At 36.4% G+C, this 22,495-nt stretch overlaps 1 protein-coding gene across 1 annotated transcript; it reads left to right on the plus strand.

Annotated features, from left to right (window-relative positions):
• The first annotated feature begins 12,398 nt into the window (after nt 1-12,398).
• On the plus strand, nt 12,399-21,569 carry LOC111572889 (myelin and lymphocyte protein-like). Its single transcript, XM_023276766.3, has 4 exons — nt 12,399-12,549; nt 17,869-18,033; nt 19,662-19,808; nt 20,539-21,569. Exons 1-4 carry the CDS (start codon nt 12,463-12,465, stop codon nt 20,611-20,613), a joined length of 474 nt encoding a protein of 157 aa, XP_023132534.1. The 5' UTR covers nt 12,399-12,462; the 3' UTR covers nt 20,614-21,569.
• The last annotated feature ends 926 nt before the right edge of the window (nt 21,570-22,495 follow it).

A 22,495-nucleotide genomic window follows, 5' to 3' on the forward strand; every position in this document is an offset into this window, starting at 1 on the left:
TGTCTGCTAATTGCCTGAATGGTTGTGAAATAAAAGCTTTAAATGATTATACTGCTGAATCATTCAGTCACCTCACTCCTCTTAAAGCAAACACAAAACCTGCTAAAGTAAAAAGGGAAGACACTAAACAGTAACATTATTGTTTGGTTGTGTGTTTTGTACTGAATATTGTTTTAGTATCAGATGTTGCTGCTTTTTCAGCCCTGTCATCTTGACTGGTCCCTGAGTTACTGCAGGCATCTCCACCCATTAGTTCAACATCAGTGGCTTTGTGTGTCAGTGTGTGCAGTCTAGAGTTTCAGGACGTCACAGCAGCGATCAGGGTTAATAATTAGTCAACCGCCGTCTTTTTATAGCCTGGTATAAAAGAACAGCAGCAGCGGGAGGCTGGATCAGTCTGGGCGTACACAGCAGGTCAATACACAGCAAAACGTTGAATATTTATTAGTATTTGAATGAAAATCTTTGAAAGGCACTTAATTCCTCATAAATCTTGCATCATGACTCAGAATTTTTACACTTTAATGTGATATCTAACAGATAAGAAAAGAAAAAAATGATTTAAATTGACAGGTAATTCAAAATGTTGCTTTCATGATATAAATACGGCAAGAAATGTTGATTTAAAGTCTTGACTTGATTTTACTCATTGGTTTTTGTATGAATTAACCCTGGTGTCATCCTGCAGGTCAAATTGACCCAGTTTAAAGTTTGAAAATATGGAAAAAAAATATTTTCACAGTGAAACTTCTGATGTCCACATTTTCAACATTTTTGGGAAATCTTTGAACATTTTTTGCTGGAAAAAAAAGAAATGGTAAAAATCAAATTTTTAAGGGAAACTTTTAAGGAATTATTGGAATTTTCTTCCTGCAGGTTTTACAAATTTTCAGAAATTTGGGGAATTTTTTCGCTGAATTTTTGGATTTTTTTCAGACAAGGAAATATTTTTTGGTGCATGTAAATGAGGACAACAGGAGGGTTAAAGGAACAGGATTAGTGAGCAGAGTCGAGATCAGGCAGGTTTTGTGGTTTAATGTGGGCAGAGCCGGTCTGGTTGTTTCTCATGTTTCCAGTCTTGTGTGTACAGATTTTATCATCGTCAGAAATTCTAAAACTATTCCCGTACAAAACACACCCATTCACGTGTTTGTATTTATGCTGTGAGCACAGTAAAAGCATTAATTCTTCAGTATCCTTCATCCTAACTCTAATATTTGACCCACATCTTAACCTCTGAACTTTAAAAGGCCTCTCGTTGAACTGAATACTGACTAAAATATTCTGCAAATCTCCATGAAGTGGTCGGAGACACCCGCACAAGCACACACGGAGTCTTTCTTTGCCGCTGTGTTTGCAGGTGAATCATATTCCACATCCTGTATTTCCACATTCCAGCGCTGTTGCCGTGGCGAGTGTTTGCAGCCAGTGGTGACCGGAGAGCGTTAGAAAAACTGGATTATCATTGGGGTAAATGTGGCAGAAATATCACAGATAAAGACGAGGAGAAACTCTTTGTGCTGCGACACAAGACTGATCAGTTTAGTGATTTTTAAAAGATATTTACGGCTTTCAGCTTATGATGATAAATGGCAAAGAGTGTGCTGATTTTTTTTATGGTTTAAAAGGTGCATAAAAAAAGCTTAAATTCTGACAAATTAACAAATAATGGTTCTTCTCTGTAGCATTGCATTTTTACAGTAACAGTTGTTTGAACAATTTATCATTTTACAGATTTTCAGTTTTTAAAAAAAAAAAAAAAAAATTAGATAACTAATAAAATAACAGAAAAAAGTCAATTCGCTGGTAAACAGTAAAAAAAAATTAATTAAAAACTGAATGACATCCACATACATATATATATATATATATATATATATATATATATATATATATATATATATATATATATATATATATATACACGTATATGTATATATACACGTATATGTATATATACATATATACATATATGTGTACATATATATATATATAAAAACTATTAAAATGAGAAACTATAATTATTTTAAATATATTTCTATATTTGCTGTTATTTTAAATTACAAATATATATTTTCAGCATTGAAAAATTATTTTAAAAAATTTTTAAATGACACATTTCCCATTTTGTTGAATTACAGATAATAATCAGATAACAGTATTAATAATGATGTTGACATTTTAAAAAAATTTGTCATTTTGTGTTTTGATTTTGCCATTGAACATCTCGTTTTTTTTCATTTTGTGTTTCAATTTTATCATTTCGTGTTTCAATTTTGGCATTTTGTGTCTCATTTTTATCAATATGTGTCTCAATTTTTTTTATTTTGTGTCAACAGCTCAACAGCTTGCAGCTAGAGGTGTGTCTTTTATAATTGTTGTCAATGGGAAACCCAGCTCTTGTAATACATTCACGGTCCTGCATACTACACAATAGTACAGTCTAACATGCAGTGTACAAATGGTTAAACAAATTAGTTTCGTTATAAATCATTATTCTGTTGTCTGTGCTGGCTGTGGAACTTTATTCCACCAGGATGAGATATCACCGTGATATATGACTGCCTTTTTGATTAGAAAATCATTCATCTGCTGCATCAGTTACAGTCTTCTTTGAGGTGTGAAGAGCTATTTGATGCCCCTTTAAGATTTGAAGAATATGCAGGAAACATGATATTGCAGTCAGCACTTGTTAGTCATAAATAAACTGCACCAGCAACCATCACAAGTCAGATTTTGAAATGTTATTCCTCTGAAAATTTATCATTATTGCGCACAGAGGAATTATCCTTCATCACAGATGGTGAACCTAATAGTCGACGTGACTTTTCTCACCAGGAAACTATGAGACGTTCTCACCCAGCTCTCTTTGTGCCCTGGGAGGGCTATTGTGTCTGAGGAGGAAGGAGAAGAGGTGGGGAGACAAGTTGAGAAGGAAAGTAGGAGTTTCCAGAGAATGTTAAAGGCTGGAAAGATGATCCAGGAAACTAAAGACGTGGTTTCTCCTTGTAAACATGCAGTTATTTCAAGGTGTGTTGTAGCAGGAAATCAGTGGCCGAAGACTGCAGGAGGTGAACATAAACGACTGAAGGTTTAAATGTGAACGAGGTGCAAATCTTCAACATAAAGATCACAGAGTCAGAAAAACTATTAGCTAAAAAAGACAATAGATCAGTTAAGGTTCATTGAGCATTAGACTAGTCACCACCGTGCGTGACATATGATGCTGCCACCACCATGCTTCACATCATGATGCTGCCACCACCATGCTTCACATCATAATGCTGCCACCACCATGCTTCACGTCATGATGCTGCCACCAACATGCTTCACATCATGATGCTGCCACCACCATGCTTCACGTCATGATGCTGCCACCAACATGCTTCACATCATAATGCTGCCACCACCATGCTTCACGTCATGATGCTGCCACCAACATGCTTCACGTCATGATGCTGCCACCAACATGCTTCACATCATAATGCTGCCACCACCATGCTTCACGTCATGATGCTGCCACCAACATGCTTCACATCATGATGCTGCCACCACCATGCTTCACATCATGATACTGCCTCCACCATGTTTCACATCATAATGCTGCCACCACCGTGCTTCACATCATGATGCTGCCACCACCATGCTTCACATCATGATGCTGCCACCACCATGCTTCACGTCATGATGCTGCCACCAACATGCTTCACATCATGATGCTGCCACCACCATGCTTCACGTCATGATGCTGCCACCAACATGCTTCACATCATGATGCTGCCACCACCATGCTTCACATCATGATGCTGCCACCACCATGCTTCACATCATGATGCTGCCACCAACATGCTTCACATCATGATGCTGCCACCACCATGCTTCACGTCATGATGCTGCCACCAACATGCTTCACATCATGATGCTGCCACCACCATGCTTCACATCATGATGCTGCCACCACCGTGCTTCACATCATGATGCTGCCTCCACCATGCTTCACATCATGATGCTGCCACCACCGTGCTTCACATATGATGCTGCCACCACCATGCTTCACATCATGATGCTGCCACCACCATGCTTCACATCATGATGCTGCCACCACCATGCTTCACATCATGATGCTGCCTCCACCATGCTTCACATCATGATGCTGCCACCACCATGCTTCACATCATGCTGCTGCCACCACCATGCTTCACATCATGCTGCTGCCACCACCATGCTTCAAATCATGTTGCCACCACCATGCTTCACATCATGCTGCTGCCACCACCATGCTTCACATCATGATGCCACCTCCATGCTTCACATCATGATGCTGCCACCACCACATTCCTTGTTCTTTGGCTCCATAAAACTCCATTTGATTGCTAATGGACTTCTGCAGGTCTTGTTTAAAGAGTGTGACTGAAAAAAAAAGTTTTTTTTTTCTTTTATAAGCTGCTATAAACATCCATTGCGGTATTCTCCCCTTACAGTGGCCTTAGCTGACAATTTATGCACCCTAAGAAGCACCAGCACTCATTTGGAGTCATGTTTGTGTCTTGCTGGTGAAAATGAGTCTATTATTTGCGCTCATTTTAATATTTGCATGACCTTTACATGGCTAAAAGCTCCACTGTGTTCAAAGCTAGTAACTAACTGTGTCTCAGGTGGGAGTTTGAAAGAACCAAAGAAAAGCTGCAAATAAATAAACGAGCTGAAAGACACTAAAATAATATGCCATAGAGCGAGTGGTTGGTGATATTCTGGGTTCTTCCTTTGTCATTTTCTGTTCTTTAATATACAGTTCTGACAAGATGATGCAGTGTCCATTCATAAAACTTCAGTGTCTCCATAAACAAGAGTCAGGATTACATTTTCGACATGCTGGTAAGGCATTAGTATTTGTGATAGAGGTCAGAGGTGGAGGTCAGATACAGACCAGATCCCCTGGAGTTTGCAGGAATTCAGCTCAGCAGACACATGCAAACAAACAGGGCTTGGTTTCTTATGTTGGAATACAGTTTTTACCTCGACGTCAGAGTTCAGACATTTTTTTCTCTTTTTGTGAATAAAAAACATTGTGGTTTCGGATGCAAAACACAATGCATTCTTTATCATTGTTGGTGAATGTGTGTGGAACTACACCCGACACTGACAGAAATCTATTGTGTTTTGACAGAGCTGGCAGGGGTTCCCATGGAGGTGTTTGTGTGTTAGTGTGTGAGTGTGTGCTGCCTGTAACCAGATCCATAACCGAGCAGCTCATCCAAGGTGTGTCTCTGTTAACACTGCTGGTTTTGTTGAGTTTGTGTGTTTGTCTGGCGGTTGAGACCTAAAGACCTGAAGCCGATGACAGTTTTATATTTCATTATGAGAAAATAAACCATTAAACATTCCTTGGGTGAATTTATAAGCTTTAAATAGAACTGTTAGCGGACTTTGAACAATACAGACATTAAAATGTGCTTTTAAACTGCTGAAGGTTTACTGAAGTTTACAGAGGGTTAGTTTAGTAGGAGTGTGTCTTTAAAAACAAGAAACTCTCAGGAGGAGCTCCTTGTATGTAAAAGTACGTCTGGAAACATAAATACAACATGTTTTACAAAGCTTGGGTGCAATGTGTGATTATACTGGTTTTATTTATTATTAGAATTAGAATTAGAAGGGCTTTATTGTCATCATACATGGCATGACGAAAATATCAATAGCTTCCACTGGACAGTGCATAACAACAAGCAATAAGAAATAAAATATCAAAATTAAATAATCAAATCTAATGTACATAAATAACAAAACAATATTAAAAATGACAACATCTACAAAGGAGGCCAGATATATACAATATGGGAGGTAAGTGAAATGGAATAAGAACCAGTAGCATAGGATAATATATATATATATATTATCCCACATTGATGGACTTTTAAATTTTGGACTGTTTTATGTAATATATTTATTATTCTGTAGTTGTGGGACAACACATGCAAATTAGCTGCTAGCTAACTCTGATGGTATTACTGTCAGTTTTGTACTGTCCCTACAAAATAAATAAAGAAATTTAAAAGCAAAAAAAAAAAGAATTTGATCTTTTAAAATGACTCTGCAGGTTGTTTTCAGTTTGAAGCTGCTGTCTATATGCTGTACTATTTAAATGACCTCAGTAGAAATATTACACACCTGCAGTTTTACAAACCAACATAGGATCTTTCAGCTTATTGCTCTGGTTGTCTTTTTTAGTAAAGACTCTCAGATTTAGTGAAAGACTGATGAACGCAAAGAATAAATTTGCATCAGGTTGCCTCCAAAATACAATACCATACAACATGATCCAATATTACAAGACATTCTATGCTACGATTCAATGCAACACGATTCAAAATCAGACATTTTGTTGTCTCTGTGTGGAAATTTGTTGAGGTGCTGCTCATGTACAGTTTTTCTGTTACAAAACACAGCATTAAATGACACATTGTGCACATTGCACTACCCAGATTGGATATATTACACAACCAGCAGTAAAGGTAAATGGTAAGAACACCATGAACACATTGCACAACCCACTCAGTCTCAGTCAACATAGTTTTAAATAGTCTGGAATTTTGATTGATGTTAATGAGGTTTATTATGTTTTCATTGGGATATGTACATGATGTTAAAACAAAAAAGGATAATAGATAGGCATACACAACATGATGCTGCCACCACCATGCTTCACAGTTAAAAATCTGCCTGCTGAATGTCTTAAAATGAGAGAAGCATTAGTCACTCCTCATGCTTTGATTTTATAAGCCTCTCTTTATTATTATGTATTTACTTTATGTACAAGATAGTTAAGATAAAATAGGATAATAGACAAGCAATACCAGAAGCTGCTGTTGAGAAGCATCCCCACAACATGATGCTGCCACCACCATGCTTCACAGTGGGGCCCATATCTGTCTGCTTAATGCACTGGTAGTTCCTTGCACTTTGGCTCCATAAAACTCATGAATTTCGGCAGGTGGTGTTTGAAGTGTGACTGAAATAAAATTTTTTTAGCTTTTATCCAGCTGCTGTAAACAACATCCATTGCAGTATTTTCCCCTTACAGTGGCCTTAGCTGACAATTTATGTACCCTGAGGGGCATCAGCACTCATTTGGAGTCCTGTTTGTGTCCTCCTGGTGAATGTGAGTTTATTATTTGCATTCATTTTAATGTTTATATGACTGTTGCATTTCTAAAAGCTCTACTGTGTTCACAGCTAATAGCTAACTGTCTCAGGTGGGAGATCGAAAGAATCAAAGAAAAGCTGCAAATAAATAAATGAGCTGAAAGACATTAAAATATTTCATAAAGCTAGTGGTTTGTGATAATCTGGGTTCTTCCTTTATCATTTTCTGTTCTTTATTATACAATTCTTACAAGATTATGCAATGTCCATTCATAAAACATCATGTTTGAAGAGTGTGACTGAAACAAGATTTTTTTTTTTTTTTTTTTTTTTAGCTTTTATTAAGCTGCTGTAACAACATCTATTGCAGTGGGATGACGTTGATATTGTGTCATTATGATGCTGGCAAAGTAGCTTTCATGAAATTTAGGAACACATTCATAGACTTTTAAAATAGATTTCAGTTAGTAGTTTTGGTAACTGAAGGCAAGCACTGCGATAAAGACACTATGAATGGAGATGCTGGCTATAATTGCTAACCTCTTGTGTATTTATGTTTTCGAACACATTAAACAAGTGTTGATTTGCAAGAATTACCTCAGCTAACACATGAATATTGTGTCATTTAAGCAACCATATTTGCGGTGAGTCCAAAATGAATAGAAGAAAATAAATTTCACTCCAAACAAATCTCTATCGTTGCTGCCAACAACAAGAAAGACAAACCTCGTTTATTTGTTGGTGTCCCTGACCTCAAGCTTAGCAGCAACACATCTCCAAACACACCGCAGCGACCTTAGCGGACGCTGAACACACCAACAGGTTGACTCAGGGTGTGTCAGCATCTGCACCACAAAGCAAAGTTTTCCTCAATGACAGAGACATCAGCATGAAAGCTGCTCTCAGAGTGACTCACTGCACACTGTTCTAACTCTGTGGAAGCCTTTAAAATGCCATTTAGCCGAGTGCATCATTAGCACCAATCACAGGATGCATTTATCAAGAACGCAGCCCTCATTCCAAGTCTGTTTGGTTCTAAAATATGTTATTATTGTGCAGAAATGCAGACAGACAGTCTAAACGCAATGTTGAAGTGAATGACGTGTTCTTAACCTTTAAGACTGATTTCAAATTGTTGCCATTTTGTTTCAGAACCCCAACTTGTAAGAACTTAATTAAAAGTACAATATTAGTTAATCTGGAAGCTTTTTTGCATAAACAAACTGACATATCATGTTTTATCCACGTGAATCTCCAAAAAAAAGTCCAAAAATGTGCCTAATGTTCAGAAATGCTGCCAGGAACCCCGTCAAAGAAACACTTCAGCGTATAGCAACAGAGAGAAAAATTCACCCGTGTGTATGTTCTTATTCATTTACTGACAACAAAGCAGGCCGAGTGAACTGAGCCTGAAATCCAAAGGTTGTAGGACCTCGTCAAACACAATAGGTTTTGTTTATTGTGCAGAGTTTTTAATCTGTCAGCCTGGAAACCATCACGCTGTGTTTGGCAGTTTGACACTCGGAGACGACAACAATCAGACCTTTTGTTCTCACACATGAGTCACAGCTAATTGGCATCTGCCATCTTAGATGGAAAAAATGTACGAATAATTTGAGATTTTTGGAATATTATTTACTTTTGTACTAAGTTTTAGATTAAAAATGACAATTCTGTGCTAAACTCTCACATTTGGTTTAAACACTAAAGCATGAGGTGGACAGTTTGTTCTGTGTTGCCAGGTGGAAAACCACAGTGTAACAGGTGATAAATAAAATCCCAGCCACTCCCAACCTCCCTGTTTTTCTTTCTGTTTGCTCTGCGTTTGTTCTCTTGTTTCATTTCAAACCACCTCATGTACCTTTGGGGCCCAGTTTAACCTTTTCATTGTTCAGCCCTCCTGATGCTCCTCTACTTCCTGTTCAGCTACATGTTAACAAACCAAACAAACTGTGTCTCTACCTTCCTCACTTTATGTTTTAGCCTCAAGTTTTTTTGCAAAGCCCATAAAAACCTCTTAGTTTGACAGGAATGCAGCTCAGTGGATTCCTATGCAAACACATGAAGACCTAAGAGGTAAAAATGAGCATAAACTCAGGTTCCATTTAGCCATAGAGGGGTTAAAAGGTCAGTCATGATAGTTGGCGCCTTTAAAGATTGTAGATTGTGGATTTTCATGGTTTTATTCTTGACAGTTTTCCATTAAACTTGGCAGGTTGGTGGTTCTGAGCGTCTTGGAGAAGTTGCCACAGTTTTTCTCTGGATTTATTCTGTCTCAGCGTCTCCTCATGTAATCCCAGTCTGACTCCGTGATGCTGAGTTCAGGGCTCTGTGGGAGTCAGACCATCTGCTGCTCAAGTTAATTCCTCAAGACTCTTGTCTGGTCTGATCAAATGAGTATTGTGTGAAGATGTAAGCATCTAACGTGTCTTAAACTTTTGTTTAATACTGTAACATAAATGCAGTAGCAATTTTATGTGTTGGTTTCAAGCCTGACAAAGCTCTTGAGCTGTTTTTACATTAAAGTCGAGACAGAAATCCTGTGCAGCACCTCAGTTCATCCAATGACTGAAACCAATCATTTTAGCTCATGTCTCTTTAAGATCCTCCCTCCCAAAAAGCACACTTTCCTCTGATTGGCCAACTTCGGGATGCCTGCTCAGCGTAAGCAACCAGTCATTGTGAGCAGTAGCAGATGACTGTATGAAGAAATCAGTGATGAACTGATTTCAGGCCTTGTAAAAGCAGAAATAAAGGTCAGAAAGCAAATATTTAGCAGCATGAAACCTAAAGCTTTTTTCTCTTCGGGATTAGTTTTGTGTAGAAAGTTTAATTATTTCAAACTTTGACCATGTTTAGCATGAACATCTGCCACTGTAGCATTACAGTATGACAGAAAACAAAGAAAAAATAATAGGTCCTCTTTAAAGATGTTCAAAACAGGGTTTTCTTGACTCAAAATTGGCCTTCGTTGCTGTATAATTATATTATATTATTTATTTAATTGTATATATTTTATAATCCTCCTGCACATTTCTAGTTCTTGTTTAGATTACATACTATGAAACCTTATATATTTTCAGGTGATTAATTTGCATATTGCTGTCAATTTGACTCATAACTCTGCTTCTTATTTATCTTATTACACTTAATACCTACAACTGGCAGCACTTTTTAATCCATATGTTACTGTTTTACTGCTATGCACTAAGATGCCAAGTCAGATTCCTTGTATGTGAAAACCTACTAGGCAATAAATCCATTCTGATTCTGGTTAACGACAGTAAGTATGATCTGTTTATTTGACAGAAGTCCTGTCATTTCTGAGTATTTGAAGAACAAATAATGTCTTTTATGCCCCCCCAAAAATGAAACGTCACCAAACAAAGTTGGTTGAAAAGTCTAATCTAACTGCCATCTTTATTCTTAGCTCCTTTTTTCTGTAAATCACCCAGCTCTGATTATAATGACTCAGAAAATCCTTTTGATTCACAGCAGGTTAACTCTCTGATATTCAGCTCTCTCAGACTCCACACTGTGAGTGTGTAGAGAGCTTTAACCACAGGGAAATGAGATGAAAAACGGGCTCTGGATACAACAAAAGATCAGTGTCGTCAACTGGTGACCTCACAGTGTCCCAACTGAAAGACTAGTGTGTCAGAATTGTTATTTTAACCTTAATTCACATCTACTTCCCCAACGTGTCCACGTCGTTGACCAATAGGAGCACAGAAGCTTTAATCAGATAAAACAGATGTTCCAGCTGTCATGGTCCTCTGAGTTTTGTTTGGGACTGTTGACTCCGAGAGGTAAAGTGCTCAGCATAAATGAGTACACCCCCTTCGAAAAGGAAGATTTTAATCAATATCTCAATGAACAGAAGAACACAACAGATCAGGAGACATACTTGGCCATTGAATCACTTTCACCCCGTTCTTTCTACCTTATCTGTGTTTTGGGTCATTGCCATGTTGGAAAAGTGCCTGACAACCAGGGCCACGGAGTGATGGCAGCACCTTCTCTTTCAGTGTAGAGCAGTACATCTGTGAATTCATGACACCATCAGTGAAATGCAGCTCCACCACCATGTTCCACTGGAGGCACCGTGCATTTTTCTTCGTACTCTTCACCTTTGCAGTGCCATACAGTTGTGAAGTCATCAGTTCCAAAAACACGTATTTTGGTCTCATCAATCCAGAGCATCGAGTCAAAGCGGTCTTCATCTTTTTCAGCTCGGGTCCTGGCGAATCCTCGGCGAGCTTTCTTGTGCATAGACGACACCCAGGCATGCCGTTCCTCTGCAGTGTATGCCGTATTGTGTCAACCCGCTTTGGTTTTCTACTTCTTTAGCTAACTGCAGAGAACTTGCATGGTGATTTTCTTCAACCCTTCTCATCTGAAGACCCTCCTGTAGAGGTGTTAACTTCTGTGGACGTCTCACTGAGATGGTTGCAGTTCCATGTTTGTTACAATTTTGCTGTAGTATTCTGATAAGTCAAACTTTGCTGATCTTTTTGCAGCCTTCACCTTTCCTGTGTAAAGAAATCATTTTCTTCCTCAGGTCTTGTGACATTTCTCTTCCATCTGGTGTCATTGCCAGCAGGATTAAATGGGAAGTCAGTCAGCTGTCGGCTGGAGACCAGTTTAATGAATAATTAGACTCACCTGTGGCTGAATTCTTGTTAATTAGAATTCTGTAGTCTAAAATGTAGCTTTGCTCCTCAGATTTTCATCGGGGTGTACTCATTTTTGTAACAAGGTCTCGAGTTAATTTGTTAGAAAAATTACTTTTTTGTTTGTGCAAATTAACAAATCTTGTTTGCAATCAATGGTCCACATTTGTGTGAGTATTTTGTAGTTTAGTAACCCAGAGAAAATGCTGATTCTGTTAGGAAACTAAAGGGTTTCTGACAAATCTGATGACTGAAACCAAATATGAAAGCTGCATAAAAATATAGACTACTAACCCTGATCTCAGGTCCTTTAGCCTACTGAACGTTGCCGACCTTCAGCTCCTCTTATACCCCACATGAAACTAAAGTTGCCTCACACTCACTTTTTTGTGTGCATGTAAACACACAAAAACAGCCTGTAAACACATGAGGGCACACACATAAAAAGTGAGACCAGAGAATCCTCCCGCTGCATAAACAAACCAAAAAGCACCCGTCAGACTGGTAGTTTGGGAATGGATGGGGAGGTGGAGTAGGAGGAGAGAGGATCAGGGAGGAAAGATGGCCTTTAAAAAGCAGATTAAAACCGGTTTCTCATCTCACACTGCAGGAACTCACACACACAAACACACACACTGTGTTTGGGACTATGGCCTCCACCACCTCGGGTGATGTTCTGCCTTCGGGCAGCCGGATTTTCACCACCATTCCAGACGTCTTCTTCATCCCTGAGTTTGTGAGTTGACATTTTTATGTGCATCTCTGGAGGTTCTTCCTCCTCCTCCTTTCTGTTTGTGTTGGTTTTTAGTCTCACCATGTTTACTCTGGTGACCCAGAAGATCTCATTCTGCCTCCCAGCACACTATTCGGTCAGCATCATTTCAGACTACAATCCCTTCTCTTCTCTATCTGCCTCCTCATCGTTTGCTCCACTGAGGCGAGACTCTGTTCAGATAAGAATCAGTCTTGTCTGGTTTTGTTGGCCAGCGGGCATCAGTGTTTGATCAGTGGAGCCAAGAGAAGGACCAGCTAACCAGCCATGAAGATTAGGAAAGTTGATCTGGAGCTGGACTTACAACAACTCATATCTACTCAACAATTACTCTCTTATTAATGATTGGTTGCAAAGAAATGCATGATATGTAACTCAGAAAGCTTGGCAACCTGCTACCTATGGGGCAAACAGTTCCTATGGCAACAGGAAAACAGCAACCACAACCAACTTTAGCAACAAAACCTAAATATCAAGTGAAAAATTCATTCTATTCATTCATAAGACACCTGTGATGCAATAATATATCAATATATGCACAGAATGGGGACTTTATTGGGTCCAACTGTGCAGCATCTGCCAGGAGGTCGACTTTCACAAAGCTTACGCAAGTTTTTTTTCCCTAGACAGACTCAGGTGGAATAACACCTGTGTGGCAGATGTAAATCTAAACCAGCCATCATCTCGCTGTCTTGCACCTCTTTTCATGAAATGATCCGCTGCTCAGGAATGGAAATGTACTGATAATGTTTACTGTGGTGGTCAGAGCTGGAGGTGGAAATTTAACCTGGGGAGGGTGGATGGAGCTGGCAGCCGCTTTTGGCAACCGTTTGCTGTCGATTTCCTGGAATGCAACTTGTTGGTGGAGAGTTCAAAACGAGAAATCATCAGAATTTTAAGATGATTAGTGGTTTTAGTTAAGATATTTAATGTATTTCGAAGTGTTTTGTGGCTTTCAGGAACATAAAAGTCACTGAAAGTGCACTTAAAGCTGCTTATGATGTACTTATTACTCCAGTAGAATTGCCGGCATTCCCTTTTCCAGTTCTATTATAGCCTTACTTTAACTCACTTATTTTACTTCAGTAAAGCACTTATATCTTATTGTTTCTTTTGTTATGACATGTATTTTTTTAGGAGTAATATCTGGCACAAGAATTTCCCTCAGGATGAGTAAAGTTTCCTCTTATCTTATATCATTTGGACTGATTTTAATTACCCCGCTCACACACAAACAAATTTATTTAAAATAAAAAAAAATTAAGCAACCAGTGTGAATCTATACCCTATTATTAAATATCAAATACAACGCTGGAGGTCAGATGAATGCATCCCTGATGGAATGGGATATAATTTAATGAAATAATGAGGTGGATCTGGCTGATTTTAAGCAACGCTCCACTGAAATCTTCCTCCACTTGTTGACATAGAAACAACATTCGTATTGAGCCGCGACTCACAGCAGCAGCAGTGGATTTCTTTGGTGACCTCAGGTCAGAGCAAATCATTTATCAGAGCTTTTCCAGAAGCCTTTTCCACCACTCCAGAAGCACTTCTATGCCGGAGTTCTGTATCTGCTTCAAATCCTGCATACTAAGCTCTGAGCAGGGCTGGTTTTATACCAATGAATCATAACTAAAGTAGATTATGCTGCACTAAAAAGGTGTTTTGATGCATTTTGACCCTTATAGCTGTGATGGGAGTGTTTGATACCGCAAAGATCTATTTTCAATGGATATCTAGCAAGCTGCAGGCCCTTTTACCTGGAATGGAACCGATAATGATCATTTAATATTTCTCCTGTGTGGAGATAGATGAGATAAGAGTGAAATGGACCAGCAGCGATAAGGGTTGTGTAATGTTTGCTGATATTAGTGCATGTGATTAATGCAATGTTTGGACGTAGTAATGAAATGTTGTGGCAGAGCAATGGACTGTTGCTCCGGCTGTTTGCTGACGCTTTAAAAAACTAATGTAAAGAAAGAGAAAGAAAGAAAAATCTGTAAAAAAAAAAAAAAAAAAACAAAGGCGGGGGGGGGGAATACTGTAAAAAACTGAAAATAACAGCAAATATCTGTACAATAATGATCCTTGTGTGGTTTCAAATACAATGAAACTGTAATTTTATTGTCACATTATAAAAATAGTGTTTTTTGGTTTTGTTTGGTCTCTTTTACAGTAAAAATTAAAAATTAATGCTTTTTTCCTGTGATTTTACTGGATGTTATTTTAAATAACAGCAATTATCTGTAAAATAATTATAATTTTAGGCAATTTATATACAGGAAAAATTGCTTCATTTCACAGTAAACTGCTGAAATGTAAAAAATATAAATCACCATTTATAAAAATGGCGATTTTTCTTATTTTTTCTACGATTTCTGCAAACTTGTTTTGAAAAAAAAATGCTGTTAAAAAGCAGCCTTTCTTTTTTACAGTGCATACCTAGCTCTTTTTTTTCTTGGTGATTTGTCCTGGAGGCTGCTTCAGTTGTTTCAGATATTTCATTAATTAATCTGCTTTATCACCTAATGGGAACTGAAATAAATCAACCTGTACTGAGTCAAAGTGAGTAAACAGAAGCGATTTTTTATTTGTTCCTGATCCAGAAGCATATTTTACTGCATTTATTAAGATCAGTTAATTGCAGTTTTACTTTTAATGTTTATTTATTCCCAACATATGTACTGAACACATAAGAATATATATTTTATCTAGATAAACTCAGCTGAAGTCCACATTATTTCTAGATTCTAATTGAGACTGAAAAGTTTACAAGAGATGTTTCTGAGGTGTGAATCAGCGTTTATGGGTTTAAATGAAAGTATCAAGCCTGAGTAATATTTGCAGGTGTGTTGTTTAATTTAGGGCAGGGCACATTCTTTATAGTCTGAGTGAATGTTGGTTAAAACTAAACGCATAGTGGCTCGATGGTGAATAGAACGTCCAGGCTTTCAGCTCATTATGTGTACGCAGCTGATGGAACATAGTTTCACTGTGTTCTGAGGACATTTTCCAGGAAAAACACTTTTCATTTTCACTTATAATCCAGCTCAGATAACAGCTGGATTAAATTAAATTAACTTTAAGGCAGTAGAAGTGGTCAGGTTCACTCTAGTAAAGAATATTTCTCAACTGATGATTCAACTTGAAATAACTGGTTGGGAATGTTTACTTAGAGTGGAAATATTTAAGTAAACCTGGAAAATGCAGCGTTAAATTTCACATCTGCAGTAAATTCAGTCAGACAAATGAAAGTCCCTGCTGAAATCTGTTCTCAAACTCACCGTCTAACAGTAAAAATGCCTCTGCAAGAGAAGAAAAGACATTTTAAAGGTCTTTTAGATGGTGCACTGATTTCGAACCTAAAGCAAATTTTTTCTACTTGTAGCTCCATTGGTTTGTCCCTGAAACCCCTCTAAGAGTAAAACTGGGTATTTGTTTTCCTCTCCAGACTAAATCTCATGTTCTTTAGTTGTATTGATCTCTCAGTTGGGAAGCAGAGGAGGCTATTTGTTGCTGCAGTTGTGGGATAAAAACGCTGCTGTTTGCTCCAACTCTCCTCCTGCACACCTGATATTTAAAGACTTCAAGCTGATTGGCTGATTGAAACACCTGAAACCTTTAATTTAAGCAAACGATCAGCCTTTTCTGCAGCAGACATTTTCAATTGTCTTAATGAGAAAAGCAGCAGCTGCCTCAGCGTGTTCTCTGTGAAAAAATCCAGCAAACCAGTAAAAGGTCTTATTACACAGTGAAAATGAAATGACAATACAGCAACAGCATTTTCAGCAGTAAAGTATTTCAGAGTGGCTCTTATCAGGGAACAAACGCTGGAGGTTTCACGGTCCGTCTAAATGCCAAAAGCTCTTTCAAGCTCAATGTTTGTCAAAGGAGGCGACACAAAGACCGAAACAATAAAACTGAGACTGAAAACACTGAGTGTGTCGAACCAAACCTTCTTTTAAAAACACTGCAGTAGTTTGAAGCTCTGAGAGGCTTCATGAAGTCAGAAAATCAGCTAAAAGATCACCTCTGAACACTAAAATGTTAGAACAAAAAACAGTTCTGGCCAATTTTTATCATTATCATTGAGTTGTTCATTTCTATTTTTATGATTAACATGGAAATTAATATAGATTTTTTGTGATTTTACCTGATATTGTCTGCAATTTAACAGATCAGGGAACATCTGTAAAACAATAATTAATAGATTTTTTTTTCTTTTAACTAACAGCAAACATCTAGAAAATAATATATTTTTAATACTATTTAAATACTGAAACAAATGCAATTTTTTTGTGAAAATTTCAGATTTTCAATGTCAACATGCGGTGAACAATTTTGGCCATTTTTAAGTTTTTATTAATTTTTAAAAACTTTTATGATTAACATGTAAATTAACCTTTTCTTTTGGTGATTTTACCAGATATTTTCCGCAATTTAACACAACAGGCAACAACTGTAAGACAATAATTAATATATTATTTACAATTTTGGCATGAATTATTATTAAATATATTTTTATTTTATATTTTATGATTAACATGAAAATTAATTATTTTATATTTGACAATATCTTTAATAGAGCAGGGAAAATTTGTGAAACTAAAATTAATTAATATACATATATATTATTTAAATAACAACGATCAGTAAAATAATGATATTTTTAAAATATTTAAATATCGTTAAAATTGTATAATTTTACAGTAAAACATTGTAAAAAAAACCAAAAACAGCAAAAAACCCAAATAAACATTTAGAAAATTACAGATTCTCAATGTAGATATGATTTATAGTAAATTTATTTCTTTATTTTATGATTAACATGTAAATTAATCCTTTTTTTGGATTGTTAATTTTACTAAACATTTTTTCTTTCTTTTTCTTTTTTTTGTCAAAATGTAAACTCATATTTCTGTGATTTTGCTAGATATTATGTGTAATTTAACAGAACTGAGATAATCTGTAAAATAACAGTAAATTGTTCAAAACATTAGTTAAAAAGATACATTTTTACAGATCACCAAGTTGTGTCCAGGTTTGACTCGAACTAGACGATAATAGTTTTGTTATCTTAGTCTACTACATCAGTTTCAACCACAGTTTTATTTCTAATTTGTCTTTTGCAGGTTCATAAATGTCTCACTGTTCACCGGTGTTTTTATAGCTGTTGTTTGTTGGGAACAGTGAACATCAGATCAGTTTTCATCTACAGTTTACTGATTAGGAGCCCTTATATTCTTTAAGCGTACTTCTACATCCGTCGCTCTTCTGCAGGTGTTTGGAGGTTTGGTTTGGATCCTGGTGGCGTCGACTCGGGTGGTTCCTGACAACCCTCTGGGCTGGGTGATGTTCGTCTCCGTCTTCTGCTTCGTGGGGACAACGCTCTGGTTCTTCATCTTCCTCTGTGGAGCCAATCAGAGCAGCGTCTGGCCGTCCCTGGTTAGAAACATCAATGGTTAACGGTGGATAGTTGTAGCAGATATAAAGACTGTAGTATGTAGACATCCAAACATTAGACTTGTTTCTCTAAACTGGACGCATTACTGAGCTGCCTCCACTCTTCTAGGGAGACTTTCAACAAGATTTTAGATGTTCCCGACAACATAAAACCATAGATATTCTGTCTTGGATAAATCTACATGTTGTTTTCCACTGATTAATAATAATAAGGTTTATTCCATCTCTAATCATCAGAGGACTTCTGCCCGATCATCTGTGATTCATTTGAAACTTCTGCATCATAAACTATTTAGAACTGCATCTGTGAAATTTCAGATTAATATATCAAGTTTTATCCAAGATAATCATTAAAAAAAAAAAACTCCCATTGACTGACTTTTAGCACATTTTGCTTGGTTGGATCCTAATATGAAAAATATGCCCATATTAAAGAAGCCAAGGAAAGATGGAAACATCTCCAAAAATCTTCTCTTCAATGTCCTCACCACAAAAATCAGCGTTTGAAGTTTGCAAATGAACATATAGACAAGCCTGATGCATTTTGGCAACAAGTTCTGTGGACCGATGAGGTTAAAATAGAACTTTTTGGCCAGAATGAGCAAAAGTACGTTTGGAGAAGAAAGGGCACAGAATTTAATGAAAAGAACCTCTGTCCAACCGTTAAGCATGGGGGTGGATCAATCATGCTTTGGGGTTGTATTGCAGCCAGTGGCACAGGGAACATTTCACGAGTAGAAGGAAAAATGGATTCAATAAAATTTCAGCAAATTTTGGATGCTAACTTGATGCCATCTGTGAAAAAGCTGAAGTTAAAGAGAGGATGGTTTCTACAAATGGATAATGATCCTAAACACACCTCAAAATCCACGGTGGATTACATCAAACTGAAGGTTATGCCATGGCCTTCACAATCTCCTGACTTCAACATCATCGAAAATCTATGGATAGACCTTAAAAGAGCAGTGCGTGACAGACAGCCCAGAAATCTCAAAGAACTGGAAGACTTTTGTAAGGAAGAATGTGCGAAGATACCTCAAACAAGAACTGAAAGACTCTCAGCTGGCTACAAAAAGTGTTTACAAGCTGTGATATTTGCCAAAGGGGCAGTACAAGGTATTAACTCTGCAGGGTGCCCAAACATTTGCAGACGCCATTATTGTGTTTTCTGTTATTTTGAAAGTGTAAATGATGGAAATAAAATCTAACTTTTTTTGACATATTATAAGAATTTCTCATTTGTAATTTGATGCCTTTTGGAGATTTGTCCATCTTTCCTTGGCTTCTTTATGCACATTAATACAAATTTTTACCTGGGGTGCCCAAACTTTCAATCCCCACTGTGTGTGTGTGTATATATATATATATATATATATATATATATATATATATATATATATATATATATATATATATATATATATATATATATATATATACACACACATAATAATACATATATTTCACCCATATATATGTTTCACCCATAATCAGAGAGGATTTGATCTCATCGTCCAACACTGCAGATAGTAAATCAGTGACATGATAAATAATAACAGTGAAATAGTTGTTTTTTTTCCCCTCATTTTCCCTCCATCTCTCCTCTGCAGGATGTTGGTTTCCATTTCCTGGCGGTGGTTTTCTTCCTGAGTGCGTCAGTGGATCTGGCCTACGTCACTTTTAGAAACGGTGAAGAATATAAGCTAACTCCTACTGACGAAAGCCTCAAAATCTTCCGACTGGACATTGCTGCAGTGGTACGACAAACACACACTAACTGAGCCGTCATGTGATGTTCATGTTAGAGAGCCTCGAGTCTTCTAGTTCCAACACGTTTCAGCCCGAGACTGAAAACAACCAACCCTTATTTTAAAAAGCACTGCAGCAGTTTCAAGCTCTGAGAGTTCTTTATGAAGTTATAAGATCAACTTTGGACACTAAAATATTACAGCAGGAAACTTTACAAACTTTGGGTGTTGAATTGTCTCAGATTATGATGTTGAGCAGCACTGTGGAGTTAAATTTTTATCATTATTATTATTATTATTATATTAGCTGTAATGTAGAAATAACATGTGTGCGTATGTATATTATTATGATTATTGTTATTATTATTATTATTATTATTATTATTATTATTATTATTATTATTATTATTATTATTATTATTATTATTATTATTATTATTATTGTCTGTCTGTGTAGTGTGATTAAAATGAATAATTCTTCCTCTGTTTTAAATATAAAATATATTTCTAAGTATGTTCTATTGTTGACAATGAACATTTATAAAGTTATAGAATTTGGTCAGTTTTACTATTTCTAGACCAAAAGATTTGATAGATTAATTGGGGAAAAAAGTGATGTAAATGATAATAAAATAAACATTAGTTGCAGCTCCGGTGTGGAATCTTCATCTCTTAGCTCCTCCATCTTCCTACCTCAGGCTGATTATCGTCCGTCTGGTTTCTCTCCGTGTGTTTTCAGGTGATGTCCTACGTCGCCACTCTTCTCTACTTCCTTCATGCCATTTTCTCTGCCATTCGATGGAAGAATTCCTAAAAACAAACCTCTGAAAAGAAGAAGCAGAAGAAGATTCTAAACGGAAGGAACCACATAACCAGATAACCTGACAATGGATTCAACCACTGAATACTTCATTATTACCTTTTTATTGTCATGTCAGCAAGAATAACTTGTTTTTTGAACCAAACATTAAATGAATGAATGACTGATTCTGTTATTGAGGTAAAGCTGCACAATATTACCTCACAGCTGGATGTTTTTTAATCAGAAAGGCAACAGATTGGAGAATAAACACATAAAGTGAACCTGTTCAAGTAAAAATGTGTTTTTTTGAAATTAATGTGCTATAAAAACAGTGAATGAGTGTAAATCAGTAATTAAACCATTAATCTAATTAGGCTGGGATGATATTTTAAGATTAATTTAACTGGGTTTTGTCATCAAATAAAGAAGATCTTAAAGGGTCAGATCACCTAAATTTTCTTACTTTACATTTTCTGAAGTTTGTATTTGGATTATTTCTGTGTCAGAAAGTAGTTTGCTGCACAAACAACGCTGGTATTTTTTTCAAAACTTACATTTCCAGTGATGTAAAACAACACATTGTTTTGTTGAGGAGGCATAGATTAAATTTTTAAGGGGAAAATACCAAAAACTGACCAAGTAAAACCAAAATGGTAGGAAACTTTTTAATTACAAGTTTTATATGAATCACTTTCAAACATTGGCTCAAGCTGACAAAGAGACTTTATATTGTACAGCTACAAAGTTGTGGAAATTTAGAGACATCTTGGTTATTTTTAAGTTTTTACTGTTTTAACAGAAGACAAATGTTCAAAATCTTCCATTTAAATATCTTTCATGTCTTTTCTTTCCGTTTTTATGTACTGTACGGATGAATGTCTGGAATGTGAGACTGTAAATATTTCAATGATTTTATTTCATAGGTGTTTTTGGACTCTATGATGTGAAATAAATGAATCGGAAGTTCAGACACGTGTTCTGTTTGTTGAGTAGAGCAGAGACGAACATCATTCTCCAATAACACGACATTAAATGGAAGAAAGATTACACTACCGTTCAAAAGCCAGCCTCCTCAGCTATGAACTTTTGTGGCTTCCCCATCCTATGGAGGGTATCAATGATGGCCTTCTGGCCAGTTGTCAAGTCTGCAGTCTCCATCATATTGACCCAAACTGAAACAATTTAATGACACCTGGGGAAACCTGTGCAGGTGCTCTGAGTTTAGTAGATGATTAGTGTGTGACACTCAGTTTAAAACATTCATGCTCTGCAAAATTTGGGCTGATTTCTTCACAATATTCTAAATTTTTTGATCCTGTTTTCGTGGGTTTTATGAGCTAGAAGCCCAAATTATGTAAAAATAAACAAATAAATACTTGAAATCATTTAAATTGTGGGCACTGACTCTATAATCTATGAAAGTTTAATTTTCTGAATGAAATTATGGAAATAAATAAAGTTTTCCATGGTATTCTAATTTTTTGGAAAGGGTCTGTATTTGTCAAATAATTACATTTTTCCTGATTTAAATTCAGTAAAAACATGCTGTTTACTTAATCAAATATAGTAAAAATGTGTCATTTCATGGTCACGCTTTATAAAGGAATTAAAGATTATTTGAAAAAAATTACAGATTTTTGATGTAGATGTTATTTACTGCTTTTTCTTCTTTGGGATTTTTTTTCAGTCAACATGTCACAATTTTTCTGTGATTTTATCAAACATTATTTGTAATTTAAACAATAGAATAACAGTTGTAAAATCATTGGCAATTTTTAAATGCTTTGAATATGTATTTTGTACATAACGACAAATATTTGCAAAATAATGACATTTTTCCTGATTTAAATTCAGTAAAAAAAATGTGTAATTTTACAACCAGACATTGTGGAAA

Source organism: Amphiprion ocellaris, chromosome 16 (assembly GCF_022539595.1).
Source record: "Amphiprion ocellaris isolate individual 3 ecotype Okinawa chromosome 16, ASM2253959v1, whole genome shotgun sequence".
Taxonomy (NCBI): Eukaryota; Metazoa; Chordata; class Actinopteri; family Pomacentridae; genus Amphiprion; species Amphiprion ocellaris.